This window comes from Physeter macrocephalus, chromosome 10 (assembly GCF_002837175.3).
Source record: "Physeter macrocephalus isolate SW-GA chromosome 10, ASM283717v5, whole genome shotgun sequence".
In the NCBI taxonomy this organism is placed as follows: domain Eukaryota; kingdom Metazoa; phylum Chordata; class Mammalia; order Artiodactyla; family Physeteridae; genus Physeter; species Physeter macrocephalus.
The window spans coordinates 21,676,019-21,694,502 of NC_041223.1; the positions used below are offsets into that span (position 1 = coordinate 21,676,019).

Sequence of the window (18,484 nt, forward strand, 5' to 3'; positions counted from 1 at the left end):
ACAAGAATATACGAGCAAGTCCATCACCCTTAGGAATGGCTTAGTCTCAGATCCTCAGCTGCTAGTTCGAAGGATTCTTAGTCAAGAGGGTTAACCAAATGGCCAGCAGAATCCTACATCTAGAATACTGTCGCATTTGCTTTGGGTAAATCGTTTATGCATGGTTCTGTTGTAGCACAAAGAAAGGACAATGGGATTTCAATGAGCTTATGGAACAAGTTATGATACTGTTTTATCTATGCTTGATAATAGATGTTTTAATGTGAGCCAGAATTTGTTTCATGATAAGCTGGCAACAAGGCTGTAGGAGAGTAACTAATCCTCACCTACCACCAACTGTCTGTAGCCTCCAATATAACGAGAAAGAACATAAGAATTGTACATGATCTAAATAATTGGATTTGGTCTGTTTGTCACAGGTGGGAAGGAGGAAGCCCACTAAGAATTGCAAAGCAAACACGTATCCTGAATTATTTTCACTAATGTAAGCAATACAGATGACCTGATAACATGTTATATGTCTTAAAAAGACATTGAAAGAGTATGTGCTACAAATAATTAGAAATAAAGTGTGACTGCTGTTAGGTCTATATACAAAAAAATGTATTACAATCTCCTTAAAGAATAAATAAAAATTCATATAAATGTCTTCAGAGCTACCTTTCTTGTAATTCATCCTCAATAAACTGAAGACAGTGCCATAATACTGACAGAATGAAGCAACTGACTTACGTTTCACAAAGTAACCCTTTGACAGGAAACACTTACATAATAACTACTTCTCAATGAATTGCTTCTATTTTATTTGCACAACAGATGGCTAAATGTTATGTGTAAAATGATTATTATTTCTCAAATAATAATAATAGCGTAAAATGAAATGCTGCAATGACACCCCTTGTATAGTTAAGAATTTTCTGGAATAATAGTAAATTTAATTGGTCTATGTGTTTTCCTGGGGAGAAGGTCCACTGCTTTCATTAGATTTTCAACAATGTCTGACAAAAACACTTTAGGAACTACAGTTGACCTCTGAACGACTCCAGGGTTAGGGGTGCAGAACACTCCCTCCAGAAGTGGAAAATCTGCTTGTAACTTTACAGTGGGCTCAATTCATAGTTCTGTGCCCTTGGATTCAACCGAGGATCTGTTATGCTACAGTATTTACTGAAAAAAGTCTGCATATAAGTGGCCTTGCACGGTTCAAACCTGAGTTGTTCAAGGGTCAAACGTACTGTGTAAGTGTCCCTGTGCAGTTCAAACCTGTTTTGTTCAAGGGTCAACTAACTGTACTGTGTTTATTTGGTAAATGTAGTATATTCTTACTAAAGCTAAAAGATAAATTATTATGGGTTGAAGTGTATCCTGCCCCAAATTAACATGTTGAAGCTCTAATACTTCAGAAAGTGACGTTATTTGGAGATAGGGTCTTTGCAGAGATAACTAAGTTAAAAGGAGGTCACTAAGGTGGGCCTAATCCAGTATGACTGGTGTTCTTATAAGAACGGTAAATTTGGACATAGACATGTGTAGAGGAAAGATGATGTAAAGACACAGGGAGGAGAAAGCTATCTACAAGCCAAGGAGAAGGGCCTGGAACAGATCCTCTCTTAAAGCCCTGAGACGGAACAAATCCTGCCAACACATTGATCTTGGATTTCTGGCCTCCAGAATTGAGAGACAATACATTTCTGTTGCTTAAGCAACTCAGTTTGTGGTACTTCGTTATGGCAGCCCTAGAAAACTGATACAAGGCATTAGGCTAAAATCCCACAATCCATTATTTTCCTCGAGTTAGCACTGAAGTAAATTCCTATACAAGGACTAATTTACCCAGGCTCTCATTTGCAAAATTCATAAATTCTGATTTTGTCTGATTTGTTTCCCCACGGAAGTAAGAATGAAGGCAGAGAATTCATTACCTAAAATGTGGAGCTCAGGATACACCTGACTTGCTGCCTGAATTCTGGCCCAGAAGAGAGTAGATACTGATGGCTGTGGCACCAACTAAGCAGGTAACTTTAAGCAAGTCTTTCCTCTCTCTGGGTCTAAATTTCTTCATAAAATGAAAGGCTGGGATTATATGAGCTTTAAAGTTTCTTCTTTAGCTATGACTTTATTTATGAATAATGAAAACATTCACTAAATATTTCAAAAAATAAATGTAAGATGTTTTGATGTTTCCTTTCAGAACACTGCTGGTAAAGCAAAATATCTTCTAGCCTTCCCATATTACAAATTTGGTTCTCTAAAACCATCACTTAGTGTCTTAATGGATGAAAATCCTTTAGTATAACTATTTTACTAGGTTAATAATGTCAATAAGAGTTTGAAAATAATCTATTAACTTCACTCCCATACAAAAGACCACCAAACCCTTCTATTCTGATTCTATTTCAGAAATATTTTCTAAATTTTGCCACTTTAGTCCACTTCTCTACCATTGTCTTCATTCAGACCCAGATTATTAATGCTCTTGAACTGGTTTAACAGCTTCCTAACTCTCCTTTGTTTCTGGTCTCACACCTTTCCAATCCATCTTTTATATGCAAAGTGATTTTTCTAAAACTTAAATCTGACTGTACTATTGCCGTATTTAGAATTCTTCAACACCCTGCCATCATTTCTTAATGTACAGTCCCTGTTCCACTTACACCAGAATTACTGATGGGGTACTTGTTAAAAATGTAGGCTTTAAGGAAGTTCCTTGAAAACATCCCCAAATGTTTTGTCTTATATGATGCTGTACCCCCAATATATAATATTGGTACACAATTGGAGCTCAATAAATATTTGCTAAATGAATTAAAGAATTAATGAATGTACTCTGGACCTAAAGAATCAGAATCTCGGAGAAAGAATTCTATATTTTCATTAAGTTCCTTCAGTGATTTTTATCCATACTAAAGTCTGAGAAGCTCCAAATTCTGTAGAATAGCACAATAAGGAAGGCCCTTCACAATCTGCACTCTAGCTACTTCTCCAAATTTATCTTTTGCCACTCCCCATTTGTTCCCTGCACTTAGTCATAGTGAAATACACTTTGATTCACCAAAAACAAGGTCTCTGAATCTGCTGAGCAACCCCTTTACCTGCTGTGCCCCCTTCTACTTTGCTAGCTATAACTCCAGTGGATTCTTCTTTTTTAAAAAATTAATTAATTAATTAATTAATTAATTTTGGGCTGCGTTGGGTCTTCGTTGCTGCATGCGGGCTTTCTCTAGTTGTGTCAAGTGGGGGCTACTCTTCATTGTGGTGCGTGGGCTTCTCATTGCGGTGGCTTCTCTTGTTGTGGAGCACGGGCTCTTAGGCGCGTGGGCTTCAGTAGTTGTGGCTCACGGGCTCAGTAGTTGTGGCTTGTGGGCTTAGTTGCTCCGTGGCATGTGTGATCTTCCCGGACTACGGATAGAACCTGTGTCCCCTGCATTGGCAGGCAGATTCTTAACCACTGCACCACCAGGGAAGTCCCTCCAATGGATTCTTAAGGGAGGCTTGCTGAACACCTCCATGATTCTCTCTATGCTCCCGCAGAACCCTGCTCTATTATGGTACTCTAATACTATCACTGTACTACTTTTGTTTATCTCCATTTCTGCTTTCTGGGCTGCACTATGAGTTCCTCAAAGTCAAGAACTGTATCTTATTCCTGTGTATCACCAGAGTCCAATATAGAGAGAGTAGGCCCTCTAATTCAGATGTTTGTTGAATGAATGAAAAACCAAAGAGACCAAACATTAAAGTTTTTTTCCCCACCACTGAATGGCCAAGCTTCTTGAGCATGCAAGTTGATATCTTACCTAGTTTGCAAATCTGTCAAAATGTGCTACTTCTTCCATGAAGCCCTTTCCTAATTATTTCCAACTGCAGAGGCTATCTGCCAGTTTGATATATACAGCATTTTTCAGCTCTTATTGTTTTATATTTTAATTATTTGTATGCTTGTTGCTGTGGTTTGAATGTTTGTGTCTCCCCTAAATTCATATGTTGAAATTCTAATGCCCTATGTGATGGTATTAGGAGGTGGGAGTCTTTGAGAGGCTCTTAGGGCATGATGGTGGGGCTCTCAAGAACGAGATTAGTGTTCTTCTCAAAGGGCCTTCACAGAGATCCCTAGCCCCTTCTGCCATGTGAGACTACAAGAAGTCTGCAACCCCGAAGTGGACCTTCACCTAACCATGCTTGTACCCTGATCTTAGATTTCCAGACTCCAGAACTGGGAGAAATAAATTTCTGTTGTTTATAAGCCACCCAGTCTGTGGTATTTGTTATAGCAGCCTGAACAAACTAAGTCATTTGTTTTCATTCCTTTTGGACCACAAAGTCCATGAAGACAAGAGTGGTGTAGTGTGGAAAGAGAATGTGCTTCGGGATCTAACACACCTGGGTTTGAGTTCTAGCTTCCCTGTTACTAACTCTGGGACCCTCAACAAGTTTTTAAATTCTTAGCACTCTGGTTCCCACATTTTGGAATGGGGATAACAATAACTATCCTGTCATCATCCCCACTGAATAGAAGAGCTTAATACAGGGCCCACTGGGCACCCACAAAATGGAAGCTATTACTATTAAAAATCTCTGTAAATCTTGTATTTCCAATCATATTACCTTCAATGCTACAGGCACTGGATAAATATTTCTTAAAATTGATTAACTGATATGTACCATGTTATAGGACCTTTCCCTTGAAGCAGAAAGACTATGAGGCTCAAACAAATGCCAATCACGGTCATCTACTCTTTTTTCTCTTTAGACTGACATCCCTTCTTGTTATAAAACACTAGGATTATTTTCTTTTTCTGTTCCTCTGAACCTCTTCCCCCCTTTCTCATTCCTCTTAATCTCTAACTATAAAGCTCTCAATACGGCTTCCCTGGTGGCGCAGTGGTTGAGAGTCCGCCTGCCGATGCAGGGGACACGGGTTCGTGCCCCGGTCCGGGAAGATCCCACATGCCGCGGAGCGGCTGGGCCCGTGAGCCATGGCCACTGAGCCTGCGCGTCCGGAGCCTGTGCTCCGCAACGGGAGAGGCCACAACAGTGAGAGGCCCGCATACCGCAAAAAAAAAAAAAAGCTCTCAATAGATTTTTCAAAAAAACTAAAACTATCTCTTTTTTTTGAATTTTTGAATTTTATTTATTTTTGTATACAGCAGGTTCTTATTAGTTATCCATTTTATACATATTAGTGTATATACGTCAATCCCAATCTCCCAATTCATCACACCTATAACTGTCTCTTAAGTGTACTCTTTTGCTTCCCCTATGATTATTTCTAAACTATCATTAGGTTGTTCCATAAATCTGACGGGGTATGCTACTTTTTCTGAGATTGCTAAAGAGATACTATTTTCTTTCCTTCAATAGAGGCAAAAATATTTTAGTTATACTTCTTCCATCACACATAAATCATTAGCTTCTACAAATAAAATGGACTCAGTAGTCTGCATAATTTAAATATACATTAGCTATCAGTGCATGAAGATATTAGAAAATACATTTTATCTAAAAAGAATTTTTCAAAGAATGCCATTAAAATTTACATATAATCATTATTAATCTGTGGTAGACCTCAGAGACGAGAAAAACACTCTCCTTGCCTCATTAACAAAAAGCCTGTTTCAAATTTTCAAGAATCAACAGAGCTGAATTATTGATGCTAAGAGTATTGCTAATTTCAAACTCTTTTGGGGAAATAGAATATAATCAATAGTAAGAGAAAAACAACCAAATTCTTTGGGAAACTTCTGCTCTTGTTTTTAACTATTTCTGTAACCAAAGCATGCAGTCAGTGATAATACTTCTCAACAAACTCAAATGCTAAAAATTTCCTCTTAACAGTCCTACATTTCCTTCTCCTGTATCACACAAGACCTTTTATTCTCTCCTTTCGACCCGTGCATGATTGTCTTATGAGGAAAAAGGCTCTCAAGATTGCTATCTAATCTGTTTCTAAATCTCCTCTCAGCCTGTGCAACTCAGTTATGTGAGCTAGGTGGGAATTCATCCCCAAATCTTGAAGATCCTGAGAAGACTACACAACTTCCCGAAAGCACTTTCTCACTGCATAATTTACTACACAGTTTGTATTCCAAAACAGCAGAAACAGAGCTAAAATATTGATTTGTGTTTCTTTGTCTACCATATACCTTCCAGTCCTTCAGTACAATTGTGCTGTTTTCAAAAATTCAAATTAACTTTAAACAAGAACTCGAGGTGCAGGCTTTCGTTAACTTCCCTCGAATATTATGAAACTTCTGCGAACGGTGAATGCCAAAGTACTGGAAGTACCAAACAGAAACGAAGAATCTCACAGTAAAACAATAAAAGAAAAGTAAAAAATATGTCTGTAAGAGAACGGTGCCTTGAAACAGAAAAAAAAAAAAATTGTGGTGGGTTCTCCCAAGGTGGGTGAGTAAAAGGCGGCGAGAAACAGAGTAAGCGGCAGTGTCAGGGCAAAGGGCACAAATTTCACAACTGCAGAGATGTAAAGAATCCTGGAGGTTTGTCACCCTGTTCCCCGTCCCATGGTTGAACGAATCCTGGGCCATGATCCCTCCACCTCTATTTTAGAAGACAGACATCTCTCTCCCACCCCCTCCTCCCTATGCCCCTTTCCAAGAACGCTGTCACCCACCTCCGAGGACCGTACCCAGGAAGATGCATTTCTTTTTGTGACGTTTCAGAAAATTCCACGTAGATCTCAGCATCTCCAGGCCCTGGGGGTGCGGGCTGCCTAAAGGGAAGGAGGAATGGTTCACCAGGAAAACGTTTCTTCGTCGCCTGGCACGGACGACCCGGTTGGACCGCCGTCGTCCCACTCGGTGCTCTCCAAAAATCACGAACGCGACTTTCCGCAGAGACTGTCACCGGAGGGGGAAGGGGGCGTGGACTGTAGCTGAGCAGCTGCGCTTTCCGTTGCTGCCGGCGCGCCGCCGCCGCCGCTCACTAGCCTGGGGCGCCGAGGTCCGTCTAGAATTCGCTCCCGAGTGCTTCACAGTTCGATTCCCCCGGAAATGACAGCCCGCCACCACCGCGTTCCGTTGCCAGCGCTCCTCCTCCGCCGCGGCCTCTGTCGCTGAGCAAGGCTGCCCCGGTGCAGTATGGAGCCGAAAGTAGGGTCCACGCAGACTATGGGCGGCGCGTGCTCTGTGTTGGCGGAGGAGACCGAAAAGTGGATGGAACAGGCGATGCAAATGGTGAGGGGGCAGGACGTGGATGTATAGGGTGGCAATTTTCTCCGGCTTATCCTGACCCAAGCATTTGAGTAAACGTCCCCGGGGGTGCTTGCTGGTCTCAGTAATCTCGATGGCGCTCGCATTCTCTGGGTAAACAGATGGCTTTACTGTCCTGAATGTTCTTTAGCCCATTCTCACAGTGGTTCTGGGGAAAGGAAGAGACGAAATACAGAAATTATTTCTTTTTCTCTTGTTTGAAGTATGCGCCAGACATCCCTATTCGGGGGCTGCTGGCACGGGCGTGCTGCGTCCCCTTGTTTCCTGTGGACATTCGCAAATCCTCAAAGTCACATTATTTTGTATTTATGACCTCTTGACTCTATCTAGTAGAAGGAAGGAAGCTGAGGATGTTTCCGGTAGAGAGCAGGATAAAAACAAGTCCCTGAACAGCCAGATTCTCATCCATCCATCCATCCATCCATCCATCCATCCATCCATCCATCCTTTCACTTCCCACGCTCCCTTCAGGACTCCTGATTAAGGAGGGCTCTAATAAGATTTGTGTATAATCCAAGCTTTACCCATACTTACGTGTCCTAGCGAACTCTTTAATAGGGATAAAAGTGTATTTGGCATATATGTATATGTATATAAATCGTGCACAGACACATACATGCATATGTTCTTTTAAACTTGTTTCTTATACTCTTTTGAAAGTGACTCACAGTAAAAAAAAAAAAAATCTATTTTGTATTACATTCCAGTAAACACACACAGATAAAATTGAAACAACAGTTTTACAGAACAGTACTTAATCTTCCTGTGTACAGTTTTCCTGGTATTTCTCTTTCATTGCATTTTGGAAAAAAAAAAATTGCTGGTCATCACCCCTGATTTGATTTCATGACCCACTCTTTAAGCCCACTTCAAAATTTATTTCCCCCATTAAACTTACAGGATGCATAACTTTCTGTCTGATACTTTAATGTTCACATGTGCCTTTAAATAATTAATTTGTAATTTGTAATATGGAGTTGTTTGTCCTGAACTCCTTTTATGTTACTAAATTCTCCAAGTTGGAGACAAGGAATTTTCATGTGATATCAAAAATCTCACGTTCCTTATCCCAAATCATTTCAATAATATCATATGCCTGGCGGCGCCTTTTTTTTTTTTTTCTGACCGCGCTGTGCGGCGTGTGGGATCTTAGTTCCCCCACCAGCGATCAAATCCGTGCCCACTGCAGTGGGAGCGCAGTCTTAACCACTGGATGGCCAGGGAAGTCCCTGGGCAGCATCTTAATAAGTAGTGAGGATGATAATAAATGCACATGAAGGCTAAAATATCTCAGATTAAGCTGCGTTTATATCTTTCTGTGGGCGAGAGACCTGGAGGCCAGGGAATGCCGGAATACTGGGAATTCGTGGTCTCTTTCGTTTATTTTCATTTGCTTCAGGAACTCTCCTCAGAGTATTTATGTGGAGCTTGTGTAGATGAAATTTTGAGAGTTGCTGTCATAGAGGACTCAATAGTGGTTCCATAAACAGCTAAGTTTAATCAGTCATTGAGCTTTTCCACTTTGTGTATCAGAAATGTGTTTTCTTTCCATCCTTTCATATCTTTGTACTATTCTCTAGTCTTCTGGACTAAACATTTGAGTCTTTTTACTACCTTTTGGTATGACCTTGGGCAAGTCACTTTATCCCCTTAGGGTATTGCTTCCTACTCGATAAAATGGGGTGGTTGAACTCCAAGTAATTTCTAAGCCCTCTCTGGCCTTGACATTTTTGTCTTTTAATTAGATTATAAACACCTAGGGGTGTGATTACCTAGTTTATCTACACAGGGTCAAGGAGGTCCTTAGTTTGCACTCATTTTTTTGGTTTTGGCCCATAGTATATGTTTCTTCCAGGACTTAGAAAAGGGAAAAAAAGGCTTGTCATAAACCTTGGGCTTTGTCCAACCATTCCCTCCCCACTAAAGAAACTTCAAATCTTAAATTATTTCAAAGAATTGTTGAAGTAATTGAAAGTGTACTATGTACTTCTGAGAAGAATTTAAGATTAGACCAGAAGCACAGCTAGTACCAAATCTGGAGGCAGCAAGTTAATCTCTGATTAATGTGTTCTGAGGAACTTGAAATGTCCAGTATACATGTAATAGGGAGGATACTAGCATCCCCACAGCACTTGTACAGAGTACACATATTTATATGACCAGTTCAAGTAACTAGAATGTTTGTCTCTGATGTTAGCATTTGTTGGGCAAAGGCCTGGAGGAATTGGAATGGAGATGGATTCTTTAAAGTATATGACCAAAGGCAGAAAACATAAAAGGAAAATGAATAGGTTTTAGTTATATAAGTATTGAAAACTTCTCCATATTAAAAAGATAAGATACAAGTAACAAAGCAAATGACAAAGAGGGAAAATATTTACAATGTAAATAAAAGGACAGGTTTGATAACCTTAATATATAAAGAACTTTTACAAACTAATAAGAAAAGATGTACACCCTAATTTTGAAAAAGTCCAAGGATATGAACATGCTATTCTAAAAGAAATACAAATAACTAGCAAGTGAACAAATGTTCAATTTCATTAGTAATAAATTAAATTCAAGTTAAAAAGAGTTACAATTTTTCACCTGTTAAATCGGCAAAGGTGAAAAAATTACAATGCTTGCTGTTGGTAAGGGTGTGTGTGAGGAGCTGGCTAGTTGGTTGCTGAAATTGGGGCATCCTTTCTAGAGGGCAACTTTGCTATGTATATATAAAAAAGCCTTAAAACTAGTTTATCCTTTGATCCAGTAATGCCTTTATGGTATTTTTTTTCCCAAATGAAAATATTTTAATGTTTTCTTTTTCTGATTATATAAATAATTCATAGTCATAAGAAATTCAAACTATAAAGAGATTTAACAAATTAAGTAATAATTACCTAAAAATCCTACCATCAGAGATAATGTTGTAAAAATTTTAGGAGCATCCTTCCACATATCTCTCTGTCCATGTGTAAACAGACATATATACTTTTTTCTTATATTAAATCTCTGTGCTAGGTTTTTTCAAATTTATTTTTTGACATATATATGTTTAAATAAATGAAATTATGTATTCTCTTTATGATTGTGAATATCTTTTTCTAGACGTAAATATTTCTTATTTTGGTTTGTTTTCCTCTCACCCCCATTCCATAATACTTTTATTGCTATGGAATAGATTACCAAAAGTGGGACAAAGGATGTATGTATTCTAAAACCATCTAGACATTTTAAGGTTGCCTTCTAGAATTATGCTGCCCAATGTAGTAGCCACTGGCACATGTGGCTATTTAAGTTTAAATTGATTAAGATGAAATAAAATTAAATATTCAGTCCCTCAGTCACATTAGCTGCATTTCAAGTACTCAGTAGCAACACATGGCCAGTGGCTACCATATTGGACAGTGCAGATCAAAGGATATTTCCATTACTACAGAAAGTTCTGTTGGATAGCACTGGTCTGAAATGGTCACAGTTCCATCCCCAGTGTATGAGAATGTTCTGTCCTACCCCTGTTCTCACTAGCCCTGAAATTATCACTCTTTAATATTTGGCAGTGTTATAGGTGAGAAGTATTATAATATCTGTGTTACTTTTTTGTTGTTGTTCTTTGATAAATTTATCAAACTTTAAATAAAGTTCTCTACACTTTATTATTGTTTGTAAAATCACTATTTTTCATGACAGTTTTCTTTTGGAGAGCTAAGTGTATAATAAAGGTTACTGTTTTAATCATCAGAGCATATAATTTTAAGGGTGTTGGCTGAGAATCAAATAAAAGAATAACAGTGTTGCACTCTTGCGTTCCAGACACAGGGCCGTGGATAGTGGATAGTGTTTCATATAGGCCATAGTGTGTAAGCCCCATAGTAGCCCTACCCTATCAGGTGTGTATTATCACTGTCCTCATCTTCAGAGGGGGACATTGAGGTTTAGAGTTAAGTAAACTTCCCAAAGTTAGGGAGCTGGTAAGGAGAGAGCTGTGATTTGAGCCCAGCCACCTGTCTTCACCCCCGCCCTGCCTGTACTGTGCTGTGTTTGGTTTTGCTCACTGCTCTCCAGTGCACCCTACTGGACCTCTCTGCCTATTCACTTTCATCCCACTGACTACAGTGTATTGAGCATTCTAATTAGACACTCGGATTTTTTTTTCCCTCTGTGAATTGCCTAGGCATATCCTCTTTTGCCCAATTTTATTATTAGTTTTATTTTTAAAAATCACATTGTAGGAACCTTTTGTATTTTATAGCTATTTCTAGGAATAATTCATACGGAAGTGATGGAAATATAAAGTTCTTCACTTGTTTATAATAGTGAGGAATTTGAAAAATAGCCACATGTTCTAGTTAAACAATAGGGGACCAGTTAAATGAATCATAAATATTCGTGTAAAGGAGCACCATGTAAGCTTAAAAAAATCATGTGCTGAAAAAATATTACTCAACATAGGGAAATGTTTGTAATATATTTCTAAATGGAAAAGGCAGACTGTTGAGCTGTTTATATAGTATAAATCTATTTGACTTTTTAGAAAACTACGAACATGTATATGCAGGCATAGAAAAAAACCTGAAAACTTTCTGTCACAGAATAATAACAGAGATCATATTTCGGAGTGTTGGGATTGAGTGGTTTTTATTTTTTGATGTGTAGATTTTTTTACTCCCAAGTTTTTTGCCTTGAACATACTTACTTCATACTTAGGAAAAACGAAAGCGTGAGTGAGTGAGTGAGTGTGTGTGTGTGTATTATCAGAGAGTCAGAGATAGAGGGAGAAAAGTTGCAAGTTTTCTAGAATAAATCAATTGCGTATTATTGTTGTTGCATTTTCTGGGCACCTAGTATTACTATAATATTGTGCTAGGTCTGAGGAAAATTCAAAAAGAAATCAAGCACAGACACATGCGTTGTAACAAATGTGGTGTGATTTAGTGTTTCCTATGTGTTAGGCCTTGTGATGAGCGCTAGGCCTGCAAAGGTGAGAAAAACAGGTTTGCTAGTGCTTGGATCTAGTGCTTGCCTACCGGGAGCATACTGTTTAATTGATGAAATTAAGCCACGCACAAATGAAAAAGTTAATGGTAACAAGTTCAGCGTCCAAAATAAGAGGCAGATATAAAGTACTATCAGATAATAGGCGACAAAGTCCTGAGCAAGTCAGTTGAATTAAATTATAGGATGCTTTCTTAACTTTACAAAGGGAAAATGGGATGTAGGTGGGTGGAAATGGAGAGAAAGGTTGATCAAGCAGAGGAACCGTCAAGTCCAAAGAAATGGAAGACTTGGTCTTAGGTTAGGAGGTGATCCAGCTGTTTGTTCAGAATAGGACTTCCTAACAGAAGCCCAGGTTTTAGGGGGGATCTATAAACTCTGACGCTATGTGTAAAAATGTCACGTGCATGTGCCTTTTTCACGTTTGAGAGTCCATAACGTTCATCAGATTCTCAGAGGGGCTCTGGAAAGTTTAAGAACCAAGGACCTAGAAGGTTAATGAAAAGTTAGGCTGGCTCATTTGGCTGGTGGGGAGCATGGGTGGTAGGTAGTTGGAAGGCTCTCGGTGCCAGGTTGTGGAATTTAATGTTGTAGAGGGAAAAGAGAGCTTCCGAGAGTCATTAGCAGTCACAGCTGTAGCGTAGTTTGACCTTTTGAACGTTATTATTTTCTACCTAAGAGTTGTTCTGGCTAAATTGTCTTTTCCCCTGACTTTTTTTTTTTTCTTTTGTAGGAGATATACCTGGGGACTCACCAAGAGTCTGTGCACACTGCAGTCTGTCCCCATCTCTCCTCCTTTTACCACTGCATCACTAGAGAGTAGTTTATGGGAGCGATGGCTTTAGAGAAACTCCAAAATCTCTTCCATCCTAGAGCTGTCATTGTCTGTAACCTGCGGGCTCTGACTAGAGTGAAGGAAATGACATTTAAAGAGCAATAGAAATGACATTAAAGACATTTGGAGTAGAGACCAGTAATTGGGCCAGGAAGAAGATAGATTTCATTCTTCAGTTTTGAAAGCTGATAATTTATTAACTTATGAAAGACCAAGTTGTCATTTTAAATAGTAACTGAGCCTTGGCTCCTGTCAAAAAAGATGAGAGAGTTAAAAACCTACCTGCACACACTTCAGACCCATCTTGCCTGAGTTCTTGTGCATTCATGAAGAAGTGATCAGACTTGACAGAAGAGTTGGTGGGGGTATTGGAAAGTACAAGATGGGATGAGTTAAATTCTTTTCAGCTTAATTAAATCTATTTTGAATGTGACGGCAAAGCAAATATATATTTGATATATGCATATATACACATGTATTTTATATACATGTAAACACACCCATCTATATTTTTTTTTATTGAAAAGCATTTCATTCTACACTCACTTCCATGGAGATTTGGGGTTATTCTCACCACCTCCTCCCTAACTCACCATTCCAGCTGTTCATTCCCTCACTGTGAGCTTGGCAGGCTAGGCCATTCCTCATCAACAACATTATTTGCCTTTTTAAAATACTCCCTTCACTCATATTTTCTCTCTAATTTGGACGGCAAAGGAAGGCATTTCACAAAACAACACGTTACTCTAAGGAAGTAGGAAGATAATATTCAGGGTTTGGGAAATAGAGTTAAAAGGAGATAATTTGCTGGAAGGGAAAAAGAGGAAATCCGAAGGAAAGAATGAAAGGCACAAGCCCCGTCACCTGGAGACCCTGGTGGAGGGGTTGCCAGGCCCTGCAGCGTGGCCCCAGCTGTCTTCCAGGTGAACAAGTCAGGACTTGGAAGGAACCCTACTGGGCAGCTTGGGTTCACCTTCTCCCCTGCCACCCACTCCCTTTCCTCTTACTCTGGGATTCTCTTCTGCACATTTGAAATGGCCACATAGCCTCACATAGAATTCTTCAGGAGATAGTTTTATAGAAAATCCTTGTCACATGGCTCCCCATTTGTTTACTCTTGCAGTTTTTTTTTTAATCTTTAAACTTTCTATGCCTCACTCTCTTGCTAAATGTCCCCTCTCCTTTTGTCCCTTGAACTAGACCTACTAAGAACCCAAATACTGATAAAGTAGCTGATCAGTGGTAACTACAGTAGGAATTAGAGACAGAGCCATGGCAGAGAGCCCAGGAACCTGACATCTGGTAGGTGCTCCACAAAGACTTGTCAAACAAGTGAGTGGATGGAGCCAGATTGCCTGGGCTCTAGTCCCAGCCTCTTACAGGGGCTAATTCCATAACCTTCCCATGGCTCAGTCTCCTCATCTGTAAAATGGGGAAGCTCACGGAACCAGTCTTATAGGGTTATAAACTAAATGAATTAATACAGTGCTTAAAATAGTCCTGGGGGCTTCCCTGGTGGCGGGCATATGGTCAGTGGACCCAGGTTGTCTGGATGTGAATCCTGAACCTGCCTCCTACCAGGTCTGTGACCTTGAACAAGCTACTTAATACCACTATGCCTCAGTCTCCTCATGTGTAAAATGGGGAACCTGACGGAACCAGTCTTATAGGGTTATAAACTAAATGAATTAATACAGTGCTTAAAATAGTCCTGGATCAAGGTAAGTTTTTCAGTAAGCTCTAAGCTCTTATTATTTGCAAGCTCAGAATCAGAACACTTGAGATGTAGACATATCAGTCTGTTGTAATAGAAACTAGAAATGTAACTTACAGATAAGTCACTCTTCAGGTCACTGGTTTCATTCCCTCCATTCCACCCAAATTGACCCTTCTTTCTTGGCCTAGTTTTTTCCTTGGATCTTCCATAACACCAGACACTCCTGGTTTTCCTCCTACCTCAGTAGGCATCTCTTCTTAATCGCCATTGTAAGAGCCTTCTCTGTTTATTCCACCTTTATTTTTTTTAATGTTTCAATTTGAAATAATTACAGATTCATAGGAAGTTGCCACAGAGTATACAGAGAAGGCCCACATACCCTTCAGGCAGTTCCCTCCAATGGTAACATCTTCCGTAACGGTAGTAAAATATTAGAGCCAGGAATGTGGCATTGACCCAGTCTGCAGGGCTTGTTCAGATTTCATCACCTTTATGTGCTAACCTTAAACAGTTTGTGTATGTGTCTGTGTGTATGTGTAGTTCTATGCAATTTTGTCACCTGTTTAGTTTTGTGTAATCACCACCAGAACTGCTCCATCACCACAAGGCTTCCTCATGCTACCTCTTTATAGCCACCATCCCTCCCAAACCCTAAACCCTGGCAGTCATTAATCTGTTCTCCATACCTGTAGTTTTGTCATTCAAGAATGTTTTATACATGAATATGTCACCTTTGGGGATTTTTTTTTTTCATTCAACATAATTTCCTTGAGATCCATCCAAGTTTTGAGTCAATTAATAGTTGATTCCTTTTTATTGCTGTGTAGTTTTCCATGGATAGATGTAGCACACTTTGTCTAACCAGTCACCCTTTGAAGGACATTTGGGTCATTTCCAGTTTTTGGCTATTATGAATAAAACTCCTATGAACATTCATGTCTATACAAAATTGTGTATTGCATGAACATAAGGTTTCATTTCCCGGGGTAAATAAATGCCCAGGAGTGCAATTGTTGGATCATATGTTAAGTGCATGTTTAGCTTTTTAAGGAACTACCGAACAATCTCCCAGGGTGGCTGTACCATTTTACATTCCTACTGGCAATATATGAGTCATCCTGTTTCTCTGCCTTGCTGGTATTTGGCATTGATACTTTTTATTTTAGCCATTCTGGTAAGTGTGTAGTGATAATCTCATTGTGGTTTAAATTTGCATTCCCTAATGGCTAATGTTGTGACCATCTTTTCATGTGCTTATGTGCCATCTGTAGGCCCTCCTTTTTTTTTTATTGTGGTACGCGGGCCTCTCACTGTTGTGGCCTCTCCCGTTGCGGAGCACAGGCTCCGGACGCGCAGGCTCAGCGGCCATGGCTCACGGGCCCAGCTGCTCCGTGGCATGTGGGATCCTCCCGGACCGGGGCATGAACCCGTGTCCCCTGCATCGGCAGGCAGACTCTCAACCACTGCACCACCAGGGAAGCCCTGTATGCCCTCTTTGATAAAATGTCTTTAAATATCTGTTGCCCATTTTCTAACAGTTTTTTTTTTAACTATTGAATTTTGAGCATTCTTTGCATAGTCCAGATCTAGACTTTTGTTGATTATGTGGTTTGTAAATATTTTCTTTCCGTTTTAGCTTATCTTTTCTTCCTCTTAACAGGGTGTATTAGTTTCCTATGGGTGCTGTAACAAATTACCGCACACTTGATAGCTTAAAACAACACAAGTTTATTCTCTTATGGTTCTGGAGGCCCAGAGTCCACACTGAGTGTCACTGCACCAAAACCAATTGTCAGCAGGGCTGTGCGCCCTCTGGAGGCTCTAGAGGAGAATACGTCTCCTTGCCTTTTCCAGCTTCTAGAGCGACGTTCCTCGCTTGGTTCATGGCTCCTTCCGCCATCTTCAAAGTCAATAGCGTAGCATCTTCAACTCTCTCTCTCTCTGCTTCCGTCATCACAGTGCTTTATACTTTATGTGTCAAATTTCTCTCTGCCTCTCTCATAAGGACACTTATGACTGCATTTAGGGCCACCTGAATAACCCAGGGTAACTTTCCTGTCTCAAGATCCTCAACAAATACTTGATGGATGAAAAAATGATTTGTCTCTCTTGTGTACCCCAGGTTGTGTGTCATCCTAAGCTTATTTTATTTTGTTTTCCTTCAATTAATTTTTTATTTTTGTGAAGACAAACAACACAAAGGAAAACTGATCAAAATATTTGAACAGGAGCTTCACAAGAGATATCCAAATGTCAATAAACATGCGAAAAAATGGTAAACCTCTTAACTCACCAGGGAAATGAAAATTAAAACCACAAACACTACCCCATATCCATCAGAATATCCAAAATAAATAATATTAAAATTCCAGTTGTCAGTGAGGATGTAGAGCAATGGGAACTCTCACACACTGTTCATGGGAATGTAAATTATTACAACCACTTTGGGAAACTGGCAGTATCTATTGTACTAAAGGCAAACACACACATAGCCTCTAACCCAGTAAGTTTACTGTTAGGTATGTACTCAACAGAAATTAATAGTACCCGAAGAGACAGGTATAAACATGTTCATACAGCATTATTAGTAATAATCAAGAAGTGGAAACAACCCAAACATCTATCAACAGATTGTATAAATAAACTGTGGTATATGCATACAAAGTAATATAGGGCAATGAAAGTGAACTACAGTTACAGGAATGAACATGGATGCAACTCAAAAACATGTGAAACAAAAGCAGCTAGAAGCAAAATATATACGCCGTGAGTCCATTTATATAAAGTTCAAAAACAGGCATAGTTAAGTCAGAATAGTGATTTAAGTTTACTTTAAATTTCATTCTTTGTGCGATGATTGCCTTAACTGCACCAATACTTAGTCTCCACCCTCCCCAGCTGTCAGTCCTCTTCCTGGCTTTCCTTTCTATAGTAGCCTATGGTACATTTGTATATTTATTTGTATATAGTCACCAAACCTTGGAACTCTTCAGTCTTTCAAACTTTGCATAAACTGGGTACGCTTTAACTGTTTTTACAGAACTGGGACAGCACTAGCCTGTGGGTAGTTCATGACACAATTCTGAAGAATGCGGGCTTATTGCTTCAGATACTGTCTGTTTACACCTCTCCATGCCCCAGCTCTATCCCACCACTCCAGATGGGAGAGTAGTACAATATGCTCCCACCATGTGCCTCTCCTTTCAGCGCTTTTGGCCAAATGATAAGTGTCAGTTGAGCAAGCTTGAAGCAGCTAAGGAACCCATGCTGGCATTATGATAGGTTGTTATTGCTACTATAAATAGTGAAGCTGGGAGCAAGAGGCTAGTGCAGGAGATAGAACACAATGTTGTGAGCTAAGTCTTCAACTTGGCACTTTGTATGCCCTATGGTGTGTGAGAATACCTCCTCTGAAATGGGAGTCTTGTCTTCCAAAGGGTCTTCCGGCCTGCCAAAGTAGGAAATGCTGTGCCTTTCTAGAAACAGCTGTACTTGGGGTTTTTAACTGTAGTGAGGTGGCAATGATTGTATAGTAGTCCAAGGATTGCACCCGTTTAAGGTTCTCTCTCACCTGTGGTATCAGGGCATCCCAGAGGTAACCTGCCGGTTTTTGCTCTCTGCCTGAAGAAGTATTCCTTAGCTGTCCTGGGCCCCGGAGCTGCTGGGGTTCCCTCAGCCATAGCGCTAGAAGAAAAATGGACAGCCTCTGATAGAGGGGAGACTTTG

The 18,484-nt window shown here is 39.8% G+C and overlaps 2 protein-coding genes across 5 annotated transcripts in view; one reads left to right on the forward strand and one right to left on the reverse strand.

Moving 5' to 3' along the window:
• Positions 1-6,965, reverse strand: part of PEX3 (peroxisomal biogenesis factor 3) — a 34,272-nt gene extending 27,307 nt beyond the window's left edge. Inside the window, exon 1 of one of the 2 annotated variants that reach the window (XM_007114314.4) lies at positions 6,632-6,965. In XM_007114314.4, coding sequence (XP_007114376.2) covers positions 6,632-6,704 — 73 coding nt within the window. In that variant the 5' untranslated portion in view covers positions 6,705-6,965. The remainder of the gene's footprint in view (positions 1-6,631) is intronic. The other variant, XM_007114315.4, reaches the window with a different exon arrangement.
• Positions 6,966-7,009: 44 nt separating this feature from the next.
• The window catches only part of ADAT2 (adenosine deaminase tRNA specific 2), a 54,274-nt gene continuing 42,799 nt past the window's right edge, over positions 7,010-18,484 (forward strand). For all 3 annotated transcript variants that reach the window (XR_003681411.2, XR_448220.4, XM_007114313.3), the window contains exon 1: positions 7,010-7,193. Coding sequence is in view for 1 of the 3 variants with exons in the window: in XM_007114313.3 (XP_007114375.2) it covers positions 7,098-7,193 (96 nt within the window). In the remaining 2 variants the exon portion in view is untranslated. The remainder of the gene's footprint in view (positions 7,194-18,484) is intronic.